This window comes from Neopsephotus bourkii, unplaced genomic scaffold, assembly GCF_033783945.1.
Source record: "Neopsephotus bourkii isolate Nb327-2 ecotype Australia unplaced genomic scaffold, CSIRO-AGI_Nbou_v1 NB_1287, whole genome shotgun sequence".
In the NCBI taxonomy this organism is placed as follows: domain Eukaryota; kingdom Metazoa; phylum Chordata; class Aves; order Psittaciformes; family Psittacidae; genus Neopsephotus; species Neopsephotus bourkii.
Genome location: NW_026901771.1, coordinates 2,311,135 through 2,334,292, shown reverse-complemented (window position 1 = coordinate 2,334,292; position 23,158 = coordinate 2,311,135). Strand labels below are relative to the sequence as shown.

The following is a 23,158-nucleotide window of genomic DNA, read 5'->3' as shown; positions in this document are numbered from 1 at the left end:
CTATCCCCTTACTAAGCAGGGGGTCCAAATAAACTTTGACCTAGGTTGCAGGGAGTACCTAGACATGGTCCTGGTTCAGATTCCTGTAGAAAGATGCTGTAGCTGACGTCGTTGCTACAGTCAGCATGCAGTGACAGAAGAGGAAAATGTAAGAGAAAACCTGGAACGTGGCAGTTGGGTTAAGGATTACTGCAGATTGGCAGTGTTCATACAGGTCAGCCTTTAAACAATGGGACATCATTTTAATCATGCTAGGGAAGGGTATGGCAAGTTCTGAAGTTTCCCAAAGAAAGTGTTTTTTCTGTTTCTCCAGGACACAGTTGAGTGGTTTCTAAATAGAGAATTTGTGGTAGAATCTCTTTGAGAAGGAGTCCCAGGGTAAATCTTATCCTGAAAGAGGAAGAGAATTCTGCCGTGCTTTAGAGCTAGCCAATAAAGCCACACAGTGACTGCAGCCTTTCAAGGGGTTTGGGTCACTGTTCACATACATTTAATGACATCAGAATTTGACATTTGTCACGCTGGTGTTCCGAATTCCAGTTTGAGTAGTGCATTTAGTACAGAATGGCACAGCGTGTTCCCAGAAGTGTCCCAAGGATCCTGCCTGTTAGAGGCAGTTCTGCAAAGATGTATTGGTTAACTGAGCACAGGAGTGAGGAACAGTTCTTGTTAATTTAGGGAGGGAGAAAGCTTGATGACACATGCAAATGGCACATCATATATTTTAAGTTCCGTGTATGTCGCCCACACTAACTGCATTTGTCCTTTCAACATCTTTCTCAGTTTGAGCACCACCATAGTTGAATTCTGTGTGACTGTGATATTAATACACCTGTTAAAGGGAAAATGAATAACATAATCACATTTTCTTTAAATTAGGTACCCTTTTGGGGGAAAAAATATATAAATATATATATATGACTCTGTGATGTCTGCCTTGAAATTACTGTCTTCCCCTTCTTTACGTGGCAGCTGTCACTGTGCTTAGGAAGGAGCTGGGCCAACCAGTCCACTGCAGGTGACAAAGTGCTAGGGGTTATAGGAGACACTGACTCTCAAGGTATTCGAAGCTGTGTTTGCACATGAATAAACAATCCCAGTTTTATGCAGATATATTTAGCAATACTGAGCCACAACTAGAGAGCTACAACAGTGCCTACATGAAGGTAAACGGGGTGAGGGCAGCTTTTGGAAGGCCAAGTACACGTGCGTTTCTCTTCCATGAGCACCAGGGGTGGCTATTCCTGTGGAGCTCCTGTTTGATGAGTTACAGGTGCCCTCAAAGAATAGAAACTGGCCCAAGTGTGAAAGAGCAGCAGGAGAATCTGCCCCCCTCCATCCCTGAGTGCCACCTTTTAAGGTAGCAAATGTGGTAGCACTAGTTCCAGCACTGCTTTGCCATGGTTGTCTCCAGCCTTTCCCAGGTAGTTGCTGTGAAAAGGATAATTTCAAAGCAGTTTACACTGAGTCATCTGAGTACAGGAATGTAATGCTGCAGTGCATGACGTGAGGAAAAGATTCACCAGCGAAACTGCTGCTTCTGGGGGAGAGCTGGAACCATGTACACAATATAAGGCTTAGCCCAGTTTTAAGTTGGAGTACGTGAGAAAGTCCTTTTCTAATTCTATTCTTCAGCTGTGGTGGAAAATGTTCCTCATTTTAGGCATTTCTACTGGCTCTGAAGAAACAGCTCTCTCTCTCTTCTGAGCTATAAAGGATCATTTCATACCAGACACAGATCTACTTCATAATGCTAGGTTCAGAAGTGAGCCTTTTATGTGAAGTCCAATAGCTTCGACTATTTCTCCATCTCCAGAGCCTCCTGGTTCTCTAGTTATTGTTGCAGAAGAGCAGGTGAGGTTTCCAATGATCCAGCCGTATGTTTGACTGCAGGCTAGTTGACAGCACAGGTTGTTTTGCAAAGACTGTGCTAGCAGCCAGCCCTACTCTCTTCATCCCTCTGGCTCCTCTACTCTTCAGTAACCTCAGTGTGCTTTACAGCCTCCACTGAGTGGCCACCGACAGCTCCTGCTAATGCCAGGAGCTCCCTTGCACAGCTTTGTGCTTCCTTCCTGGCACTAGGCAAAGCAGAGCAAAGACCCCTAGCCCTCCAGCAGCTAGGCCCTGTTTGTTGCTGTTCCTCTCTGAGAAGCTCAGTCTCCAAACCCTATGTATTTGCAGTGAGGACAGTACGACTCTGCCTCCAGCTGGCTCCTGCTGTTGCCTGCTGAAGCTTAGGCAGGAAGATGAAGCAGTCAGCCCAGGCTCACCATGCAGTTGTTGCCAGCGGCACAGAGCAGGTTTCTCTCTTTGCTCCCTGGGAGCACAGAGTTGATTCCTACCCCAGGATGTTTTGAATGCTGGGATCAGTTTAGCAGTCTTATCCCCAGGGAGCAGTTATTAACAGCTTGACAATAAGCAATGGCTATGAACACAGTACTAGAACATCCTAGCAATGAAAACAAGGGCAGAGCAAAGGACACATGCTCTGAAGCTGGTAATGGTGTCCCCCTTCATGTCCTAAAGCAATGAGATACATGGATTAATTTAAAATGCATTGGTAACATATGGGTCTAAAATTATTCCATGCTCTTTAGAACAAGTCCTTTGAGCTAGGGCTGTTGTAAATTCTAATTAGTCTATGCTAATCTCCATAATAAGCAGCTATTTCTAATGCAGATCTAACTGATGAGGTCTGACAGCATTTTTCACACTTACACACTGGCAGCAAGCTGGTATCAGAATGTTTGCCCAGGTTACAGAAACTCTCTATTTTCTGTACTCTACGGGGAGTTTGTATTTGCTGCAGGCTTGTGCCTCTTCGAGGATTGCCCATTTATGCCTGCTTGCTTGTATTTATTTATGCAGAAAATAGGGAGAACTCCTTCAGCCGTTCCCGAAGCTCCAGCGTGTCCAGTATCGACAGGGACTCCAAGGAGGCAATTACTGCTTTGTACTTCATGGAGTCCTTTGCCCGAAAGAACGACTCTGCTGTCTCCTCATGTCTCTGGGTTGGAACGGGCCTTGGTATGGTCTTAATCCTGTCCCTTAATCTGCCTGCTAGTGATGAGCTACGGCAGTCAGAGCCGGTCATGGTGTCACCAAGCGGTAAGAGTGCAACTCTTTTCCTGGCTATTACCTGCCTTGGTACAAGGGGGGAATAACTGCATGATGTTGTATGGCCTTCGGGGCAGGAATTTCTCGATACATGTATGAAGCAATGGTTACTCACTGCACTAAAGGCACACAGGTAAATAAAGATGCTGTGGGAGACCTGCAGCTTCAGTTGTGTTGGTTCTGAAGAGTACTCTGTGTCGTGGGCAAAGTTACACATTTATTGTGAGGGCAGGGAAATTAGCAGAGTTCCTTTGTATTGTGAAATTACAGTCCTGTGTAAGGGCTCTGATTCTATAGCAGTCCTATCTGGAATGCTGGGAAGTGTTTCACTGTCTATGTGTCAGAAGGCTGCAGAGAGGCAGAAGGGAGTTCAGGAAAGGAAACAAAAACGTTGGCAGGTTGAGGTACCTGGAGAGATCCTTGGCTGAGTGAGTGACAGATGGTGTAGCACAGAGAACAGAGGGCTGGGAGAGGTCAGGTCCGAGGAGAGGCAGGATGCACTTAGTACCTTTAAAGGAAAATCATGACAAAAATCAGGGAATGTGCAGGAATAGAGGGTTTCCTACCCACCAGCTTCTTTAGAAGAGCAATGCTGAAGATCACCAGACTAAGAGCAGCAATTTTACTGCTAGGAAACAAATACCCTACAAATGTAATGTAAAGACAACAGCCTATCTTTATGGTATTCAATAGCACATTTTATATAGATTATTTAATATCTCTTGGCCAAGACTTTTTCAGTACTGTCAGCCTGTTTGTTCACCTTGCTGTGTGGTCAGGAAGAGCAGAGCACGCAAGACTTGTCACCTTAGCTAGATGAATGTGTTTGCTCTGTTTGCAAGAGCTGAACATCAGCTGTGCCGCACGCGTTCACAGTGCTGACAACCACCAGCTTCACGGTGGGGCCAGCATCAGTGAGAGCAAATTGTGTTTTGCAGGCACAGTTCTGACACTGAAAGGAGCTGTGCTGACCTTCGCGTGCTTGGACTGCATGGGGACATTGACGCATCCACCGTATGAAGTATGGAGGGACCCACACAGTGCTGATGATGGTGAAAAGACAAGGAGAAGGAAGCTTGTCATGCATTCCCCTTCCTCCTCCCAGGACATGGGTGATCATCAATTTGCGGTCATTTGTTCAGAAAAACAAGCCAAAGTCTTCTCATTGCCTTCCCAAACATGTCTTTATGTCCACAACATCACCGAAACGTCCTTTTTATTGCGAGCAGATGTGGTCACCCTCTGTAACAGCGTCTGTCTGGCGTGCTTTTGTGCCAATGGGCACATCATGACACTGAGGTACTTATCTAACTAATCTCGGGGCAAAACTAAGCAAAGAGGTGGCACAGTGCTGTCACATTCCACTTGTGTTTGCTCCAGAGTGCCTGATGCTTTGCGTTAACTCCCTGGGGGTGCATTTAATGCCCTGCCTTGCCACTGCCATACGTGTTCCTTGGCCTGTCTCCATAGAGGGACTCGAGGCAGTCGCGTAGCAAAGCAGACTGTTCTTTCATAGTCATTCTCCCCCACACCCCAACATGATGACTAATGGCTGATGATTTTTAACTATCATAAAAGAAAACCCTTATAATTTTGCTCAGTTATGGTAGGTCAGGTATGGAGGAGGACAGAAAAACTCAGGCACAAAGGGTCCTGTCCGTCCAGTGTGAAGCAGCAAGTCCCACTCTTGCCATTAAGAAGATTTTCTGCTTGGAGCACCTGGTTTCCCTTCACTGTCACCTCCACCAGTGAGCTGGCTGCACAGTACCCCTCTAGCTGTGCCCTTGTCTTCCGCACTCCATTTTCCCAGCCAGGCCATGTACATTTTGGAAGCAGTTTGCCAAAACGGCAAGCCAGGGGACAGTGAAGGCTACTGGGGAGCAGGGCCCATGAACATGTGATAACTGGGGGCAGACCTTACCCTGCAAACTGCCCAGCCCCATGGCACAAGTCATATACATCCCAGACCTGGACAGCAGCAGCAGATTAAGGGTTATTGAGGCAGCTGAAACTTCTTCAGCCAAGGAAGCAAAGTATGGTGGGAAGGCAGCATGCTGATGGCAGAGCTTTCAGCTTAGAGCTGCGTTTTAACTATTCCAGTTATGGGAAGTATGAACTTGAATGTTGGTTTAAAATGCAGCCCCAAAGCAGGTGTACCAGGAGTGGCAACCGGTGAACTAATGTGGGTATCTGCTTCCCTGCAGCTTGCCCAGCCTTCGCCCACTGCTGGATGTCAACTACTTGCCAGTAACAGACATGAGGATAGCACGGACCTTTTGTTTCACTAACGAAGGGCAGGCTTTGTATCTCAGCTCTCCCACAGAGATCCAGCGCCTGACTTACAGCCAGGAGATGTGTGACAATCTGCAGGTAAGGCTCAAACTCTTGTGGTCCCTTGGTGCTCGTGTGGAAGGGCTGGGGGCCTGATGCGTCAGGTGTAAATTGCCACATATTCCCTGTTGGATTTCAGTATCTGAAGTGCAGGCTGTGCTGCAGGAGCAGGACATACGTGGCTGAATGACGCCAAAGCAGCTCTGTTGCTGTTTGGACCTTTTCATGGCACTGTCGCTTTGCTCCTGTGCCCGAGCCTACATCTTGCCCACAGTTAGCTGCAGTCTCTGCTGGCTCCATACAGAGGCAGATTTGTGCCCATGTGGGACTCTTCACAGCCCAGTTCTCCAAGCCCTACCCTATGAAAGACCAACTGTTCGAAATGACTGAAGGGAAAGAAGGGGAAGCTACACATGGATAGCAGCTACAGCAGTTGGTACCAGCACATGTCCAGCCACAGAAACTGCCTCAGCAACAATATGAATACCTTCCTGTACTTTTAATCATTTTTGATTTTAACTGTTAAAAAGTACCTGCATACCTGCAGCTTGCAGGAGATCAGAGCGAGCAGGAGACAAACCAGTGTGGTTAGCAGCAAAACCTATGCTCTGTTTTAATCTCACTTTTAATTATTTACCATTGTTTTTACTCCAATAATTGGTACTCCCCTTCTTCCACACGAGGAAGGCATCTCCTATTGTACATTAAAATACAGAAGCTATAGAAAAGATCTAATTAAAAGAATTAATTTGAGCAAAAGGTCTTTACAATGTGAGAATGTTGGATTTGGGGGTTTTTTTTACAATAAAAATGCAAATTAAACTTTCATTTACTGAAGAGGAGGAATTGTGAGAGGTTACAGGGAGAAAAGCAGTAATAAAAGGGGAAAAAAAGGAGGGGGGAATAAGCTCTAGGTTATATAATTAGCAATGAACTAGGATAGAAATATAAAAGAAATGGTCCTGCCAGCACTCATTATGCTCCATGGAATAACGTGTGCTGAGCTGCTCAGCTCCCATCACAGCACTGCCTGTCTCAAGTCTCAAAAAGCCCTGTGAATAGCGAGCATCGCACACAAGCTTTTGTGCATTGGAGAAGAGGCTGTTTTGCATGGAACCAACCATAAAATGACCACAAGGTTTGATCCAGGTACCTTAGAATACGGACCTACATTGAGAGGCTCTTACAAGCTACATCATTTTGTTTATTAACCTTAATTGCATCATAAGGCGAACAACCAAAGGGAAGCTCAGCCCTTGCTTCTCTGTGCTGCTGATACCTTGGCTTTACGTGAAGAGGACAGTAGGAGGCTTGCCCAGTCATCATGCCTGTACCCAGAGCAGAGGACCCGGTGTCACCTCCAGCCTGGGAAAACAGAGCCAGGCTCACGAGTGCCTCCGCTTGGGCTCTAAGGGCTGCAGTGGTTTTTCTCCCAGAGCAGGTGTCTGTGCAGAGGAACGGAATCACTGCTGCCCTTAGCACTCACCCTCCTGGGAGCAGAGCGCTCTGTGCCGCACCACAGTGTGTTGGGGCTTGGGTGAGCAAACAGAGCTGAGCGACAGGGCAGCGAGTGTTCCGGTTCCAAACATGGGTGGGACTGCATGCTTTCTAACCCAGGTTAATTCCATAGAGCTCCCTTTTCCCAGTACTGCTGCAAATCACTCTGAGCATCAGAGTTGGTTGGGCCGACAGCTCCAAGGTCTACCACCATGACAGTGCCTTCAGCTTATTTAGCATTACTGATGGCACTGCCACCATGCACACCACCAGAGGAGTACCTGGGGAGGTTGTATGGAAGGTGGTGGGATTTTGCTTAAAAAAGCCCACAGAAACCAACCAAACAAGAAACCAGCAAACTGGGAGCTGCTCGGAAGCGCTGACCTCAGGTAAGCTGTAAGAGGAAAACAGGGAGTGACTGCCCTGCTTCTGTATTCAATTACAGTGTTGCCTCTGCTGTTTCTAAGCAAAATGTGATCTTATCACTGGTATTTACACTCTGTAGTGAGTATGGATTTTTTTTCTCTGTGGTAATGAACATAAAGCTGGGCAGTGACAAACCAAGTCCCTCTGAAAGCATGAGTGAATCTGGTTAGTCCATTAGTCTGGTTAGTCTGCCTGTCACGAAGCACAAATGCTAAGTACTCAGTAGTGTTTGCACAACAGAACCTTTTAAAATGAGCTGATTAGATGCAATGCACGTGGACTCATTAATGCAAATAAAGAAAACACCCAGAACTGCTTCCATCTCACTAATTTTTCACATGGACTTTTGTCTAACTTTGCTAGGACATGCTGGGGGATTTGTTTACTCCTGTGGAAACCCCAGAAGCCCAAAACAGAGGCTTTCTCAAAGGACTTTTTGGAGGAAGTGGACAAGCTTTTGACAGAGAGGAGCTTTGTAAGTCATTTATTGGGGTTGGGTTGGTTTCTTTTCAGAAATTAACTCATGGGATCCCCTGCCCTTGTCATAGAGGAATCGGAGACTGATGTGGGTTGGAAGGGACCTTAAAACTCATTCAGTTCCAACCCCCTGCCGTGGGCAGGGACACCTTCCACTAGAGCAGGTTGCTCCAAGCCCCATCCAGCCTGGCCTTGAACACTGCCAGGGATGGGGCATCTCACATGGTGAGAACCCTGTGCCCCAGCCTCACCACCCTTCCATTGTTTCAATGTCTCAGCATCCATCCATTGTTAACCTCTGAATGGAGTGGTACACAAGGTTCAGATCATGGATGAAAAAGGGGGAGGGTCCTCAGCTGCCTCTCACCATTCCTTCACTTTGGCAGCTTCTTTCAAGCAGTTGAGGATGGGGTGCGGCACAACTGTGGTGTAGCTGTGCACAGAGCAACATCTTCCACATGTGCCATCCGTGCATCAAATGGCATCACCGCTGTGGGGCTGCAGCTCAGGGATGAGAAGCACTGATAGGGCCACGGCCAGGGACTCATTCCTGTCTCTCTGTCCATTTCTCTTTTGCAGTTGGCGAGGCCACAGCAGGAAAAGCCTCTCGCAGTCTTGCCCAGCACATCCCTGGATCGGGTGGGATTGAAGGTGTGAGAGGTGCTGCAGGAGGCGTCATTGGGGACTTGACTCGTGCACGCATTGCCCTTGATGAGAGAGGACAGAAGCTGGGAGAGCTGGACGAAAGGACTGCGAGCATGATGGCCAGCGCCGAGGCGTTTTCCAAGCATGCACATGAGGTAGGGGCCCTGGCACCACACACCCAGAGCTAGGAACTGCCACCCTGCAACCAAGCTTTTGCTTCCCTTTGGGAAAGTCAGGTATGGTTCTCCCAGTTCACCCAGTCGAGTTGGTTTAGGTGTACTCACGTTAACTGGCACACCATCTTTCCTGCTCCCAAACAATGAGAACACCCAAAATAAGCTTCCATTGCACAGCTCTTCCTTTCATGTTTTCTTAAATGAGCATCCATTGCTAGCCTCTGAATTTAGAACATGGCACTTCTCATCTCTCGCCTTTCTTACTCTGTTGGGGTGTTTTTTTAAGCCTCTCAGTGCAGCACATCTATGCAGTAGGGCAGAAAAGAGGTAGGTGGATGTGTATACAGGAACCTTTACAGATCCAACTGGGAAGAGGAGGAGAACATTTCTTGTACAACCCTGTGGTACAGTTCTATAGAATAGGGCTTGCCTGGAACAGACACTTCTGTGCTTAGAGCTGGAAATGGAAAGTTCTTCCATCCCACGCTGTTAAGGCTGGGAATCAACCACAGTGATTTTCCTTGGAGATAAATCATTAAAGGATACTTCTCCAAATGCATGGGTTTTACTTAACATCCATCATATCTCTGGACAAGACCTTTACATTTTCATTGTTTTAGGTCTGATGACAAAAAAAAACAAACCCAAAACAAACCAACCAATAAAAAAACCCAAACTCCCCCAAACTAACAGAAAGAATCTGCCCTAGAATGCAGGAAGTTTCTATATTCAGGGTGTATCTGGTGTGTTCCATAAGCAAGCTTCTTTCTATGAGGAATAAAAAGAATGTTCCTGGTTATTCCCATAGCTCTGTACTTTTTGCAGTAGAAAATGAATCAAAGCTCCTCAGAAAAACTCTCCCAATGCCCAGCAAGAGCAGGGCACTTCTTAAAGTTATTGGTTTTAAATGTCACAATTAATTACGAAATTCAAGATGAGGCCTCAGTGGACTCGAGACCTGATGATGCTGCTAGTAAAGTACCACATTGCTCTTCCTTTTTAACTTACAGAGGGCTGTGACAGTTACTGGGCCTAGGTCATGTGTGAGATATCATAGAATCCCAGACTGGTTTGGGTTGGAAAGGACCTTAAATCTCATCCACTTCCAACCCCTGCCACAGACAGGGACACCTTCCACTAGAGCAGGCTGCTCCAAGCCCCTGTGTCCAACCTGGCCTTGAACACTGCCAGGGATGGGGCAGCCACAGCTTCTCTGGGCACCCTGTGCCAGCGCCTCAGCACCCTCACAGCACAGAATCGTTGCAGAGCAGTGGTTTATATCCCTTTGTCTGTTTCCTGTTTCTGCAGGTGATGCTGAAATACAAGGACAAAAAGTGGTACCAGTTTTAGACTTTCACGGAAGCTACTTGTGGCTTTAAGAACACTGTTCAGGGAAGCAGCAGTCATTCCCAAATCTACCAGTCACTGGCCAGAGACAGGTTTTTTTTTCTCCTAGAAGATGTTTTCCTGTTACTATTATTGGATTCATCGCAGTGGGAGTCAAGGAGCAATGTTACAGACCATGAGATGGAAGCTGAAATGACGTGGCTCTTACTCCAGCAGCTGGCTCATGCGGTAGACAATTTTATCCCGAAAGCATCACTGTGGCATGTAGTTTCTCAGAGGTATGAACTGTGGGGAGTGCATCTGGTTGAAAATACTCTGTACAAACTCCAATGTTAATGCACTTAGTTATAAACCTTTGCATGAGTGACATCTTAAAAAAACAACAAAAAAAGAGAAATAGAAAGCATGTTGTGACTGAAGACAAATGGGATTTATTTCTATTCCGAGACAAAAAAACAACCCCAAACCAAACACTTAAATGGCAAAAATCTTTATTTTTTAAAAGTGACATTACAAAAAGCCAGTACATTTCAAGCATGTTTGCTATTGTTTTCAACATCATAATGAGTTGAGCTGCATTTTCTTACCTATCTGCTATTTATTTCCCTTGAAAACCCTTGTTTGAAATCAGTGCTCTCTAACTCCTACCAAAAGAGTAAATAAATTCAAAATCCTATACCCCAAATTTACAGATTTTTTTAACTAGTGAGACAGGCACTATCTGAAATGCCATGAAAACATGAGCATAGAAGGGTTATTTCCACTTCAGAGCACAATGTCATCCTTAGCTCTACTTTCTAACATGTGCTCTAGATTCATCTCAGTTGTCCTTGAAGGGGGCTATGGCAGTTGTCATTCCCGTGGCATCTCTGTCACTTGGTTGCCTTATTTCCCAGTCACAGGAATAGCAAACCAGCTTAGGAAATGGCATCTTCCAAGTGAGGAAAAGCAAGATGGGGAGGCACAGCCCTGTCAAGTTCTGCTGGCAGAAGCTGCTTAGCAGCTTGTGCACCAGTGGTCAGTTGAAATTGTGCTAAGGAAACTGCATGGTAACCCCCCTAAAGCAGGGCAAAGATCACAGCACCAAGACTAAATGATGGGCCAGGGAAAGAGCATCAAAACAATTGGCAACATCTACATACAACACCATGGGTGAGTAGCACTTGAGATTCTAATCACGCTGCTAAACATCATTTGCTTCTGCTTCGAAGTGGCTTGATTGTCAGTGAACTCTGCAGAAAAGGCCCCAACCTGCAGCTAGAGAAGAGAACAGTCTGTAGAACCCATTACCTGTCTACACCACTAGAGCCCAAATCCATAAGCGTGCTACAAGAGCCTCAGTGCCGCACAGGTCAATTGTTAAGTTAGAAGTCTTTCCAAGACTGGCTTGGAAACAAGGCACTGAAGGCTTGGTTGCATGTGCCTGGACTGGACACAGCTTCAAATCAGGAAAGAGAGGAAAAGGTGGAGAAGCAGCACTTGAAATTAATTCTGTAAGAGAAGAATGAGGACCTCTGTCCCTTCATAGAGTCCTTACAGACACTGGTGCAGAGGGGCAGCATCCCCCTGCTAACTAGACCTTGACTTCACTCATGTCTCTATCACTCTAGTGTTCAGATGATGCCCTTCCCATATCCTTCCTTTTGTTACAATAAAACGGAGCCTGGGAAGGTGTACAGTCCAGAAGCCTGGCTTCACCATCAGCCCAGCTGCACACGTTAAAGGGCTGGAGCACATCAGAGGTGTTAAGTTCTAAACCCACATTGTAGCACCACAGCAATGTCATGGTTTGCAGGACTTTCACATTGCTCTGTGGGCAGAACCAAAATGATGGCCCTGCCGGGTCTAGCTCAGCTGGGACTGAGCCTCAACAAGGTCCTCTCTGTCATGGAGAAAACTGCTCTACAATTGTCAGAACCTTTGAAACTTACAGGGAAAAAGGTCAAAGCCTGGGTTTCTGCCAAGGGTAAAGGAATTGGAATTGTCTGTGAGCTGAGAGGATGTCTCTGAGTGTTTGAGGAAACAGCAAACTCACCCCCCTGATGGCAACAGGAACTGGGGGACTGCTGGCAGCAACTGGGTCACAGAACTGGCCACTTGCATCTGTGAGGAAGCACATTTATTCCTCACTGCTTTCTCGTTCTCTAGAATGAGAAATAAATAACAACATTATAGCAATTCTATCTTCTGTTTAAATGTACATTTCCCCTTCCTGGACTCTGGCCTGCACTCCAAACCTGGGCAACAAAACCCATTTGGGGCAGCATTCAAACCCTCCAACCAGCTTTCAAGCCCTTATTTTTCCTGCCTTCTCCGCTTTTACAGAGAAGTGAAGCAGTGTTCACTGACCCCAGACCAAGGCCATCCCACCAGCATTTGGTCTGTCTGCTGCTGCAGAGCTGGTGCACACAGAAAGGCCATCACCAAGTCCAGCGTGGCCCTGGTTTCCACCATGAGCTGGTGTTCAGGAGGCAGCCCCATGAGTGCTGGCATGTGGCTCACTGCAGTGACAAGGAAGCTGCCGGTCCTGTGTCAGTTCTCAGCCTTGGTTAACACCGAGTTCAATGGGAACGGCTCCAGGCTTGGAGCCTGAGCTGGTCACTGCTTTGAGCATCACAACTCAAAATGTAAGAGCAACTTCTAATCGCTGATCACTGCAGCACAATTGACCTCAGCGAGTCTTTCCCACAAAGCCTGACTGCCTCTGGCTGCCAGCAGGCTCAAGTTTAACACCAGGGAGGAAGGGGGGAGCCTGCCAGTAGATTTCCACCTTTTATGCAACAGAGAAGTGAGAATTTAGCATCCCTCAAACTGACACTTTTTAACAGCAAACCTGGAAGCAGCCTTCCCCTCGCACTGCCCAGCAGGGCACAGCTGCATCTTGCTTTCCACTCTTCCATACTTTACATCTTTCCAAACAGTTACAAATTGCTATTTCTGTTAAGTTCACCACTTGTGACTATAATTATCGATTTTCTTGTAGTCTGTAGAGATCTAAAACATTGTATATGTTTGTATATAGAACATTCTATATATATAAATATATATATGTAATGTATATGTTGTATAAGTTTGTTAGTGCACACTGTTAAATGCTTTCTATCCAGATTTACCATGTACGTGGAAAAAACAAACAGCCTTCACTTAAAAACGTCAGGGAGAGAGGAGGAAATCCTCTGGCCTGGTTGGTTTATTGTGAAATGAGGGGGAGTGTGGGATTGTTGAGGCCTGACCCGACCACTACTAAAGGCACAAAGATGCAGCATTCCAAGAAACAAGCTCAGCATCTGACCTGACTTGCCATTAGAAAACTTGAGGACACTGGCTGTCAAAATCATGTGCTTTCACCTTCCCCCTTAAGACAGCACCACCTCAGGCAAAATCCTAACCATAGCCTTATCTTCAGCATCGCAACCCCCTGTTACAATAGACCACATTGGCTGGGAACATTAGCTGGATTGCAGATGCATTTGGATACCCTGTTCCCTCAGCTCCCTATCCCACCCACACCCCCATACACACATGCACACATCTGGGGTCAACCAGATGTTTTTAAGCTTAGGCCTAGAGCTCCAGGTAGACAGAGGACACAGAGCAAATCCATGAGGTTATTTATAAGGTCTGAGAGTTGACAAGTCTTCAATGAATTACAAGCTATTTTGTGAAAAAAGAATAAAATCCATTTCCTAGAGCCTTAAATTCCGTTTCAAATCCTGAATTCAAAACCATGCTTAAGGAAAATTTGAGAATCAGGTTTTGCTTTGTATCATTAACTGTTTCCTAAATTCTTTTTACAGTTGTGCATTTCAACTGTTTCTATCAATTAGACATTTCCTCTGTTAGCAAAATACAGCTTGTTATACAAATATTTAACAGAATCACTCTATTTACAACACATCAAATTAGCACATACAGAAATACTCTAAAACAGTTTACATATTCCTCTGGAGAAGCCCTTTTGCACCACTGTGTGTGCATTGTAATGAAGAAATACATACAAAAATGGTTTTATCAGTATGCAGTTTAAGGAGAAAGCACTGCAGCTTGACGAGCAGCCGTGTCAGCCTCAGGACTCCATATATAAACTGTGTGTATTGTACCACAGGCAAACCCCCCAGATTTCAGATACTGTGCCCCTGTGCTCCCCATACGTCCTGCTCCAATAGCCTAAAGGTGAATTCAAGCACAGCATGTCTCAGTCTACAGTGTTCTGCCTTGGCATGGTCTCAGTAAGAGCACACTCTCTCTCATTAAGGAACTACGTGTGGCCATTTGTAGTCAACTGTTCATCTTAGGTGTATAAGCAATAGTCACGTAAATGAGTGTTTCCATCCATGTGTTTTGTTTTGTGATTAAATCAACAAATCAAACATTGTACTTTTTTAAATAGCAACCAATATTCAGATTCAGTGACAAGGAGACGCAGACAGGATACGTGCGGGGTTTGTTACCGAGGCGTTACCTGTATTTCGGACTGAAGGCTGAACACTCCTGCACTAACCATGGCCTGTTTGCACAGGTATCCGCAGTCAGCATCACAAAAGTTAAAACAAGGCATCTTTAACTGAGGCTGTTTTGAGTCCCCAGTGACCAAAAAGTAAAAAAAGGGAAGGAAAATAAAGGCAAGAATTGATATTGGCTGGTGTAGATCTCCTTTTTTCTTTCAACTCCTGGATTCTTTATAGTACTTCAAAGGCGAGTGGTTTATGGAAAGCCTTTGGATGGAGTTCACACTACTCACTCAGGCATACGGAAATGCAGACACAGTTGCTGCTGGGGCAGGGATGGCCACCTCCCTCCCTCCAGCTCACACAGGGACAAAACCTGGACCCCAGCTCATGTTCCTGTGCTTTACTGCAGGGAGCTCATAACCGCAGCACCAGCCCCAGCAATACCAGCCTTGAACCTGGGCTTCCCTCCTGACTGCCAGCACCCTTCCTGCCACTTCCACTCGGGGTTCAAAGCCACCACCTACCAGCTGCACTCTGAGAAGGGCAGGAGTGAGCACTCTGAAGGGTGCTTACCAACACCTTTGCTTTGCTCTGCCAGGAGAGGTTCAAAAACATCAGGCAAAGCTTCCAGCTCCCTCTTTTCAGCTATGGATCTGCAGAAGAAGCTCCATGGCTCTCATCCTGATGAAACACAAACAACACGGGCAAAAAGCAAAAGGACCAGAACACATCCGATTGCAAATGCCACCGTTTGTCACCAGCCCCTCTCCAAACGCTGCCCAGCTACAAGACAGCGCACAAAGCACTTGCAGTGGGCAGGGATAAAAGGAAGGCTGCAGCAGAAGGGCCAAGGCAAAACAAGCTTCTGATCCACATGTGAGGGGAAGGACAAAGTGTATCAGACATCAATGGCAGGAGTTGCTGCCACTGAGTATAGAGAAGCTCTGCCCCATACCAGCAGGCTGAACTGAAACCTCAGCCATCTGATGAGACAGTGGATAGGAACCGAGCAGCACAAAGCTGCTCAGCAGTCCCAGGGGCTGGGCTCTCCCTGCGAGGAGCTGAGTCACACAGGTTCACGGGATGTGAAGACAAAGCGTTCCTGGTGACCCCAGCCATTTGTCTGCCAAAAGAAATGGGGGGGTGATCCAGAGACCCACCTGCTGGTGCAGGAGCCAGGCAAGGGCAGCACAAGGCAGGACTGGGCTGCAGCAGCCATTCTGTGCACACCAAGGCTCCCATCACAAACAGAACTGCCCCTTCCACAGCATCCATCCGTCGCCTTCTCGGGCTGCGGGAGCACGCGTGTTACTGGGTGCGCTGCACAGCACCAAGCAGCAGGAGGCTGGAGCAGGCTGCAAAGAGAGAAACACGAATCAGGTGAGGAACAGAACAGACACAACCCGATGCACCCCATCCTGTCTGCAACACGGAGAGTAACCTGAACTCAGGTTATCAGGTCCTGGACTAGAACAAAGCCCAGTCTCCAACTAAACACACGCCCCAGCCCACCCGGGGCTGGGGAAGAGGAGCCACAGGCAAAGGTAAGTAAGTGTGAGCAGCCAGTCTCCTACCACCTTCAGAAAACAACAGGTATTGTCTTGCACACAGTTCTGCTCTCCTGACCTAAGCCCTCCCCTGCTTGCCCTGATCAGTCTCATTAATAGTTAAAGTCTAATCAGGACTAAGGTACATAAATAGCAGCAGTCAGGCAACAGCTCAGAACCAGTTCTAATATCATGACTCAAACACCACTGCTGCCTCATTCACAGAGCAGTAGCTACCTTTTATCTTCTCATTTGCGCCAAATTAGTGCTTAATTAAAATGAACTCATCGAGTTTGGTGAGCAAAATAACTGCAGGTCTGTGTCAGTCCCTTATTGATGAGCATCACCGTGTCTGGAGAGCTTGTTGGGAAATACATCCTTCTAAAATGCCACAGGCGGGAGGCGGGAGGAACATGCTGTAATGTGCCAGAGAACAAGTACATTCCAGCAGCTCCAGTGGGGCCTGAAATACAGCACAGGTGTGTCACTGCATGACACCCAGGGACAGGAAATCATGGGGCCATGTGAACCGATAATGAGTCCAACCCAGCAGCATCACAGGCAGAGCACACAAATGGTCAGACACCAGGGTGCCGGAGCTCAGCTCTGTTAGTAACAAAAGCTTTAATAAGCTAAGCAAAGAAACAATTGTCCATCAACCAAGTGCTGTGCATGAAGAGCTCATCCATCCGGTGACAGATGTGGTAGAAAACCGCAGCACAGAGGAGGCAGGAGGGAAACAAAACATCCCAATGTGCAGTGAAACAAATGGGAAAGCAGGCCAGGTCTCTCAAGGCTGAGGAGAGTCAAAGCATCCTCGCCTGGGGCTTTGGCTCGATACCACATGTCTGTTTTGCTGCACAACGGGCAGGTGGTGAATCAGAGTCCAGGATGTGGCCTTTTGTACACAGACCCCATTAAGATCCTTTAAACTCACCATGTTCTTGAAGCCTCAGTGCCAGGTACTTCTGATGTCGGGACAACGGCCGCACCAGCAGCGCCGCCTTTGAAGCGAACGAGCTCAAGCATGCTCTCAGGCTGTGGAAAGCCAAGCCTGCATCCCTTCAGATCAGGCTGGAAAAGGCAACTTCAAAAGCACACTTCTGAAAAAGGAGCCAGCAGAGGTTCAGAAAGGAAAGAGTAACACGGGGCTTGGCAATTTCTCACAGGAGACAAGAAAGGGAAGATGGAGATTGCTTCTGTTAGGGAGGAACCACAGAAGAAAGATGGGATAATATCGTTAGAGGTATCAAGAAGCTGTCCTCCTTTTCTTGGAACATACAAGATGAGAATAACAAGATTCAAGGTCAGGCATTGTACGAAATGAACAAAAGCAGCTGGACTTGTATAACCATTGCCACCATGTGGAAGGGAAACAAAGCCATGTGATGTGAGGTTCAGACAGACCAGAAGGTGTTAGTGAGGAGAGTAACACTGAATAGCAGCAGGTGAATTCCCTGCAAGCTCCCTCCTTGCCCCCTCTTCTGAAGCACTTGACCCCAGCAGTCAGACTCAGCACCAAGCTCAGCTTGACCAGCCCTATCTCCCAGGAAAACTTCCTGCCTGGTCACAGGGATGGAGTCAAAGGTGCTGAAGCAAAGCACAGGGGAAACCTGAGCACTTGTTAGCAAGGCTGCCAGCAGACAGGGAAGGAGGCTTCCCCAGGGAGCTCTCTGCATAAAGAGCCACAGGTCACCCACCACGGCGCTCTAAGGCACCAGACCTCAAACCCCAGCAGGGCTGTCACCTTACCTGCCCACACTGAGATAGGATTTGTCCTCACAAAAGTTAAGTTTTTAGCCACTAAATTGTGTTTCATTCTTTAAAAAGGAACGGTTTTGCTGGTGATTTTGTGTTCACTATGAGGGTGTGCAGAGTATCCCTGCCAAGGCCAGTTTGCAAGGTAGCAGTAGGATGAATGACGGCAATCAGTCACCAAAATGCTTTCCTCAAAGTCCGAGTCCAACCAAGCACTGGTTCCATGTACTGTGACTGCTGCACAGCTGCTCGGTGAGAAACCCAGCCAGCTGGAAGGCCATGCTGGCACCTGAATGTCATCAGTGAATCCAGTACAAAACAACCCCAGCAGAGGCCTGGAGAATCCAACATTCAGTGCAAACATACTTTGCATTCTTTTTACCCTAGACACAGTTACAACACAAGAACTGACAAATCATCTTTTAATAGAATAATCCAGCTCATTTCATGTGTAATAAATTCATTAGGCATTGGGGTTCTGTTTTAAAAGACAGGATCAAGCACATTTTAACAGAATTCATTGAAATCCCGTGCTTTTAGCAATTATAATCATTTCACAGTTCTGTCCATGCTCCATGGTGCTGCCTGACCTTTGAAGAGTTTGCCTTGGTGAATTCATACCAGCTTCAAGCCCATGTCTCAGGAGGCAGCTTGCGACGACACGCACAAACTCGGTACAGGAGGATGCCACTGCACACAGGTCCGTCCCAGCCACTGGTCCTGCCCAGTCCATGGCACACAGACCTACCCAGTTCCACCTTCAGAGCTCCAGGTCCTGGAGGTCTCCCCAGCTAGGTCCAATTTTCACTTTAACACTCAGCTTTACTGAGAGCTTGGTGGCATTTTCCATCTCGTGCTTGACAATCTGCGCGACCTACGAGGAAACATGGAATGTCAGATGCACACATCATACAGTGCTCTGTTTGCCTCGCAATAGCTGGACCCCTGGAATCGCCTCATGCATTTACGCACACTCACTTGCCACCACTGGGAATGCAACCAAGCATTTTGATCCTGACGAGGGTTTATGAATGGAGAAACTGTATGAAACCAGTGATATTTAATGCAGCACAGAGTTGTGACTAATTCTGCACTAAGACTACTCATAAATGTACTGAAAGCAAGGCACAAAGCAAATACACCAGAGGCAGGGAACGGTGTTCCTTCTCAAGGTGTCGGCACAAAAGGCACTCTGAAACACAGACTACAGACCTCAGGGAAAGCAGATCGCATTCAGTGCAGGTGCTAAAATACCACCCAGCTTCCCCCTCACTTATTTGTTGAGGCAACTCCAAGATTTGCTTGCTGCCCTCCAAGAGTATTCCTAAGAAAACCCTCATCCCAGTACACCCAGGACCAGAAGGTATTCTTGCCTGCGACTTTTTGGATTGTAAGAGACCTGACCTCTTTTTTTCCCTGGCTGTAAATCCATGCCCCCCCCCAGGCCCACGTGGAATTCAGCCTGACCTGGATTGCTTATTGGAATGCATCTTTCAATCCACACCCATCCATCCCATGGACCCTTTCCACAGCAGACTGAAAAAGGCTTTGAAACTACTGCAATTCCTCAGCTCAGCCACTGTGTCAGCACAGGAGCTGCTCCACCTTTCTGACCCTTCCACACAGCTTCATAATCCCCTCATAGGTACTCACGGTCAAATTCCTCCACAGCTCTTACTGGGGAATGGAGGAGGGGATTTGCAGAGATCAGAGCACAAGTGTTTACAACAGCATTAAGAACTAGGGGGAGATTTGTCTTCCCAAACCCAACGCCCTTACGTACCACATTTCAAACTGATCTTGATGACCTAGCAAAATGCTCTGAAATAAATAGGATGTAATTCAGCACAGAGAAGTGCGGAGCAGAAAGAAGCAGGGTAGAAAATTGGGATAGAAATAATCTACTGCTCAAAAGTAGGATGAAAAATAACTGCCTGGGCAGGAAAAAAAACAGGGTTATCAGAGATTAAAAACTGGATAGGGCTTAAGCAAGGCACTGCTGTGAGAAAGAAAGAAAATGCAGTTCTGCAACACAGAAAATGCTGCTTGTGTGACACACAGATCCGTTCCCCACTCTGTTCAATCCACTCCAGCCATGCTCAAGTTTGGGGCCCAGTGTAGAGGAGAACAACTCTGGGGTGTGCATGCCTTTGGAGGGAGCAATCCCCCATGCGGCTCAGCGCTGAATAAAAGCATACCTACTTTACAACTTCAACAAGTTGTGGAGTCTACCCACGCATCAGTATTACAAAGGAAACATGAACCATATACAGGGAGATTGCTTGAGATCAGTCGCAGCTCCTGCGCTACCACCAGCAGGAGCGTTGTGTAAGGGCTGCTGCACCTGGAACAAGGGAGCCACGAGAACCTGCAGGAAGCTCCTGGGGAAGCCAATGGGATGAGACAGGACATGCACCAACAACCTGAGCTGGGGGGTGCTTGGGACTCTGAATTCCCTGTATGTGAAGCAAACAGCACCACTTCAGGGCTCTCAGCACTCAGCTAAAATGGGCTTGGAGGAATACCAGGCATCTTAAAAACATCCCTGCAATGCCACTGGGAATAAGCAAGCAGTTTAAAAAGCATCTAGCCTTTGAATCCTAATTTAGTCCCTGCCTTTATGTCCCTACCTGGTTCCTCATTGCCAGGGTGACAACAAACACAACCTTGGTTTTGTGATAGGCTCCGAAAGCTCATCCTCTTCACTTTGACATGCTGCACAGCCTGGAAAAGGTCTGGTGCCCAAGGCATTTCACACCTTCAGCACAAGAACAAACAGGTATTACCCCAGTGTGGCCTTTCTGAAAGAGGCAAGCTAGCTCACTGAGAGAGTGCGAATGAAACAAGAACGCTCACTAGCATTGTTTCTCTTACAAACCATCTGTAAGGGCACCCTGACCAAAATACAAACTCACATATACATGGAAAGATCGCTTTATTTTCTTCTATGCGCTTCAGCAGCTGACAATAAGCTTGAGCCAGCATCAAGCCTGTGACCCACCTAACTTGTCTGCATAAAAATTGCTGTTGCAGCCAAGAAATACATGATTTACTGTAGAATGAAGTTTTAGTGCCAGCAAGATGTGAACAAAGCCCTCCTCAGCAATACAGAAACCAAGAAATGCTCACTCCTTGCTCACTAAAACATATATTGTAGTTCAAAAGGTCTAATTCAGTCAGGCCCTACTTTGAGGGGCCTTAAGAGGGAGAGACTTCAAGAGATCCTTTCAAACCTAGATCTTTCTACTACGGGATAATCCTAATGGCGCATCTGAAAGCACAGCAAGCAATATTACCACCAAAATATCACAGAATCCTAGAATCCCTTAGGTTGGAAAAGACCTTTAAGATCCTTTCTGACCCTAAAAACATTAAATCAAAGGGGTAAGAAGTACCCCGTTGTCTTATCTAGACAGAAATCCTTGAAAACCAAGCAAATCCAGCACACCAAAGGGAAATCTGAGTCTAGGAAACATGCCCTGTGTACGTATGCTGGTTTAAGTGACTGCCCAGAGAATCTATGGACTGAAACAGAGCTGAAGGAAGTTAGAAAAGCTGGTGATAGTTGAAATTGTTACTGAAGAAATGTAATACCATGAATAATAAGGAAATCCATTCACTTGGCCCCACTTCTTCTGGAGACACTGACTTGATGTCAGATCTAAAGACATAAAAGCCTATACTCAGGGGATTTCAGTTTTCGACTGAAGGAAATATAGGAGCTTTCTCATCTCTAAAGCAGCCTGCCCAGATTGAAGCAGCAGACGTGTGAATGGAGCTGGCCAAACGAACAGAAGCCAGAGCTGAGATGCAACAGAAAAATATTAAACCTTTTGTTCTTAATAAAATGTGTTCTAAAAACGTGCTCAAAACAGTCAGGGCTGCTGCAGGGTCCCTCAGATCAGGACTCACTGCTTGCCATGAGGAAACGGCCTTTTGTCATTAAAGATGTGCATGCAGTGAACAGAAGCGGGCAAAGACATCCCCAAGCTATGGAAGCACACCCTGGGAGCCTTCTTGCTTTTGTGCTCAGGGCTTGGAAAACCACTGAGCTGCCAAAATGCAGCTAAAACACTTGCTACTGAACGCTGCCATACACATACCAACCACCATGCCCAGCCCCAGGAGCACCTGCATGGTGGAAGAGCACATACAACAACACATACGCACAGTAAAAGTACCTTTAAGTCCACATAGCACATTTCTTACATCTACCATGCTGCTCCTCAGCACTGAAACTCTCCTACCAGAAAGACAGGCAGGGTGGGAATAAGGAAACAAGTACCTGACGTACAGCATTCTCTTTTCCCTACACAGAGTACAAACCAGAGCTGTAACAACACATGTTCTGAGTTGGGCACCAGAAAATCCATGTGTGAACAGGGAGGCAAAAATACGTCCAAACAAAGACAGTACTTCGCCCTACTCCTATCACCGATATTAGGCTACTTGACTCATCGAGTCTTGCAGAGAAGTTGTACAAGCTGCTGTTAGAAGCAGTGAAGAACTTCAGCTAATGGGAAGGCTTGAGCCTGAAAATAAAAGGGTCAAGAATACAAACGTCATTTTTCATCCAGTTCAGCTTTGTTTTCACAGACCTTTTAGCGCACAGCGAGAGGAGATGCAGCGATGAGGCTGGTTTCAAACATCGCAACGCATTAGATAGCTGGAAAAGCATGGCCCTACCTGGATGACATTGTCCTCTGCAACTTCATAGAGGAGCTCATCATGGAGTTGGAGGATAAAGAAAGCTCCGCTGATGGGATGTAACATCCCTCTGCTTCTCTTCCTCACTAGCCTTCCTACAAAGGTGAAGAGCACAGTGCATTAGATACCATTATGAAAAGGCATGTTTCTTGTACCAAAGAAACCTTCCACATTCCTAATGAGGAGAAAAAGAACTTTAAATGCAAAAGCCCATGCCTACAGATAAAGCCACAAAGCACTACTGTTCTATCAATATTTGTACAGCTACTGAGGGAAAAATGTTAATGAGAAGCATTTTAGATACAAACATTTCAGCCTTCCATTATAAAGCTATGAATCAGAACAGAAACAGGAGACAGTTGCGTCTCCTGAAACCATCTGTTGAAAAAGCAAAGTTTAAACAAAATCCTGTCAAGTTTAATCAGGAGTTAGTGCCCAACATCCTCTCTGGCAATGAATGACACTTCTGCTTTTCCTCCAGATCCATTTTACTGGCTAGCCTAAAAAGGCAGCAAGCCTCCTCCCAGACGCAGTTATCTGGAACTGCAGCTACTGCTCCTGATGAAAACAAGGGAAGCAAAAAGAGCAGTTTTTGAATAAACAAGCAGCTGAATAACCCGTTTTGTTGTTTGCCTGACGAAAATAAAGCAGAACAAACTGTTCCCTGCTGAAAGCCTTC

At 46.6% G+C, this 23,158-nt stretch overlaps 2 protein-coding genes across 9 annotated transcripts in view; one reads left to right on the top strand and one right to left on the bottom strand.

Annotated features, from left to right (window-relative positions):
* STXBP5L (syntaxin binding protein 5L) overlaps nucleotides 1-10,669 on the top strand; it is a 189,253-nt gene extending 178,584 nt beyond the window's left edge. For all 6 annotated transcript variants that reach the window (XM_061365408.1, XM_061365407.1, XM_061365409.1 and 3 more), the window contains 6 exons: nucleotides 2,869-3,108; nucleotides 4,056-4,416; nucleotides 5,322-5,487; nucleotides 7,735-7,846; nucleotides 8,428-8,648; nucleotides 9,978-10,669. In XM_061365408.1, coding sequence (XP_061221392.1) covers nucleotides 2,869-3,108; nucleotides 4,056-4,416; nucleotides 5,322-5,487; nucleotides 7,735-7,846; nucleotides 8,428-8,648; nucleotides 9,978-10,019 — 1,142 coding nt within the window. In that variant the 3' untranslated portion in view covers nucleotides 10,020-10,669. The remainder of the gene's footprint in view (nucleotides 1-2,868; nucleotides 3,109-4,055; nucleotides 4,417-5,321; nucleotides 5,488-7,734; nucleotides 7,847-8,427; nucleotides 8,649-9,977) is intronic.
* A 6,632-nt stretch (nucleotides 10,670-17,301) lies between these two features.
* POLQ (DNA polymerase theta) overlaps nucleotides 17,302-23,158 on the bottom strand; it is a 55,927-nt gene continuing 50,070 nt past the window's right edge. For all 3 annotated transcript variants that reach the window (XM_061365401.1, XM_061365402.1, XM_061365404.1), the window contains 2 exons: nucleotides 22,459-22,574; nucleotides 17,302-18,646 (listed from right to left, as the gene is read on the bottom strand). In XM_061365401.1, the coding sequence (XP_061221385.1) occupies nucleotides 18,533-18,646; nucleotides 22,459-22,574 (230 nt within the window). In that variant the 3' untranslated portion in view covers nucleotides 17,302-18,532. The remainder of the gene's footprint in view (nucleotides 18,647-22,458; nucleotides 22,575-23,158) is intronic.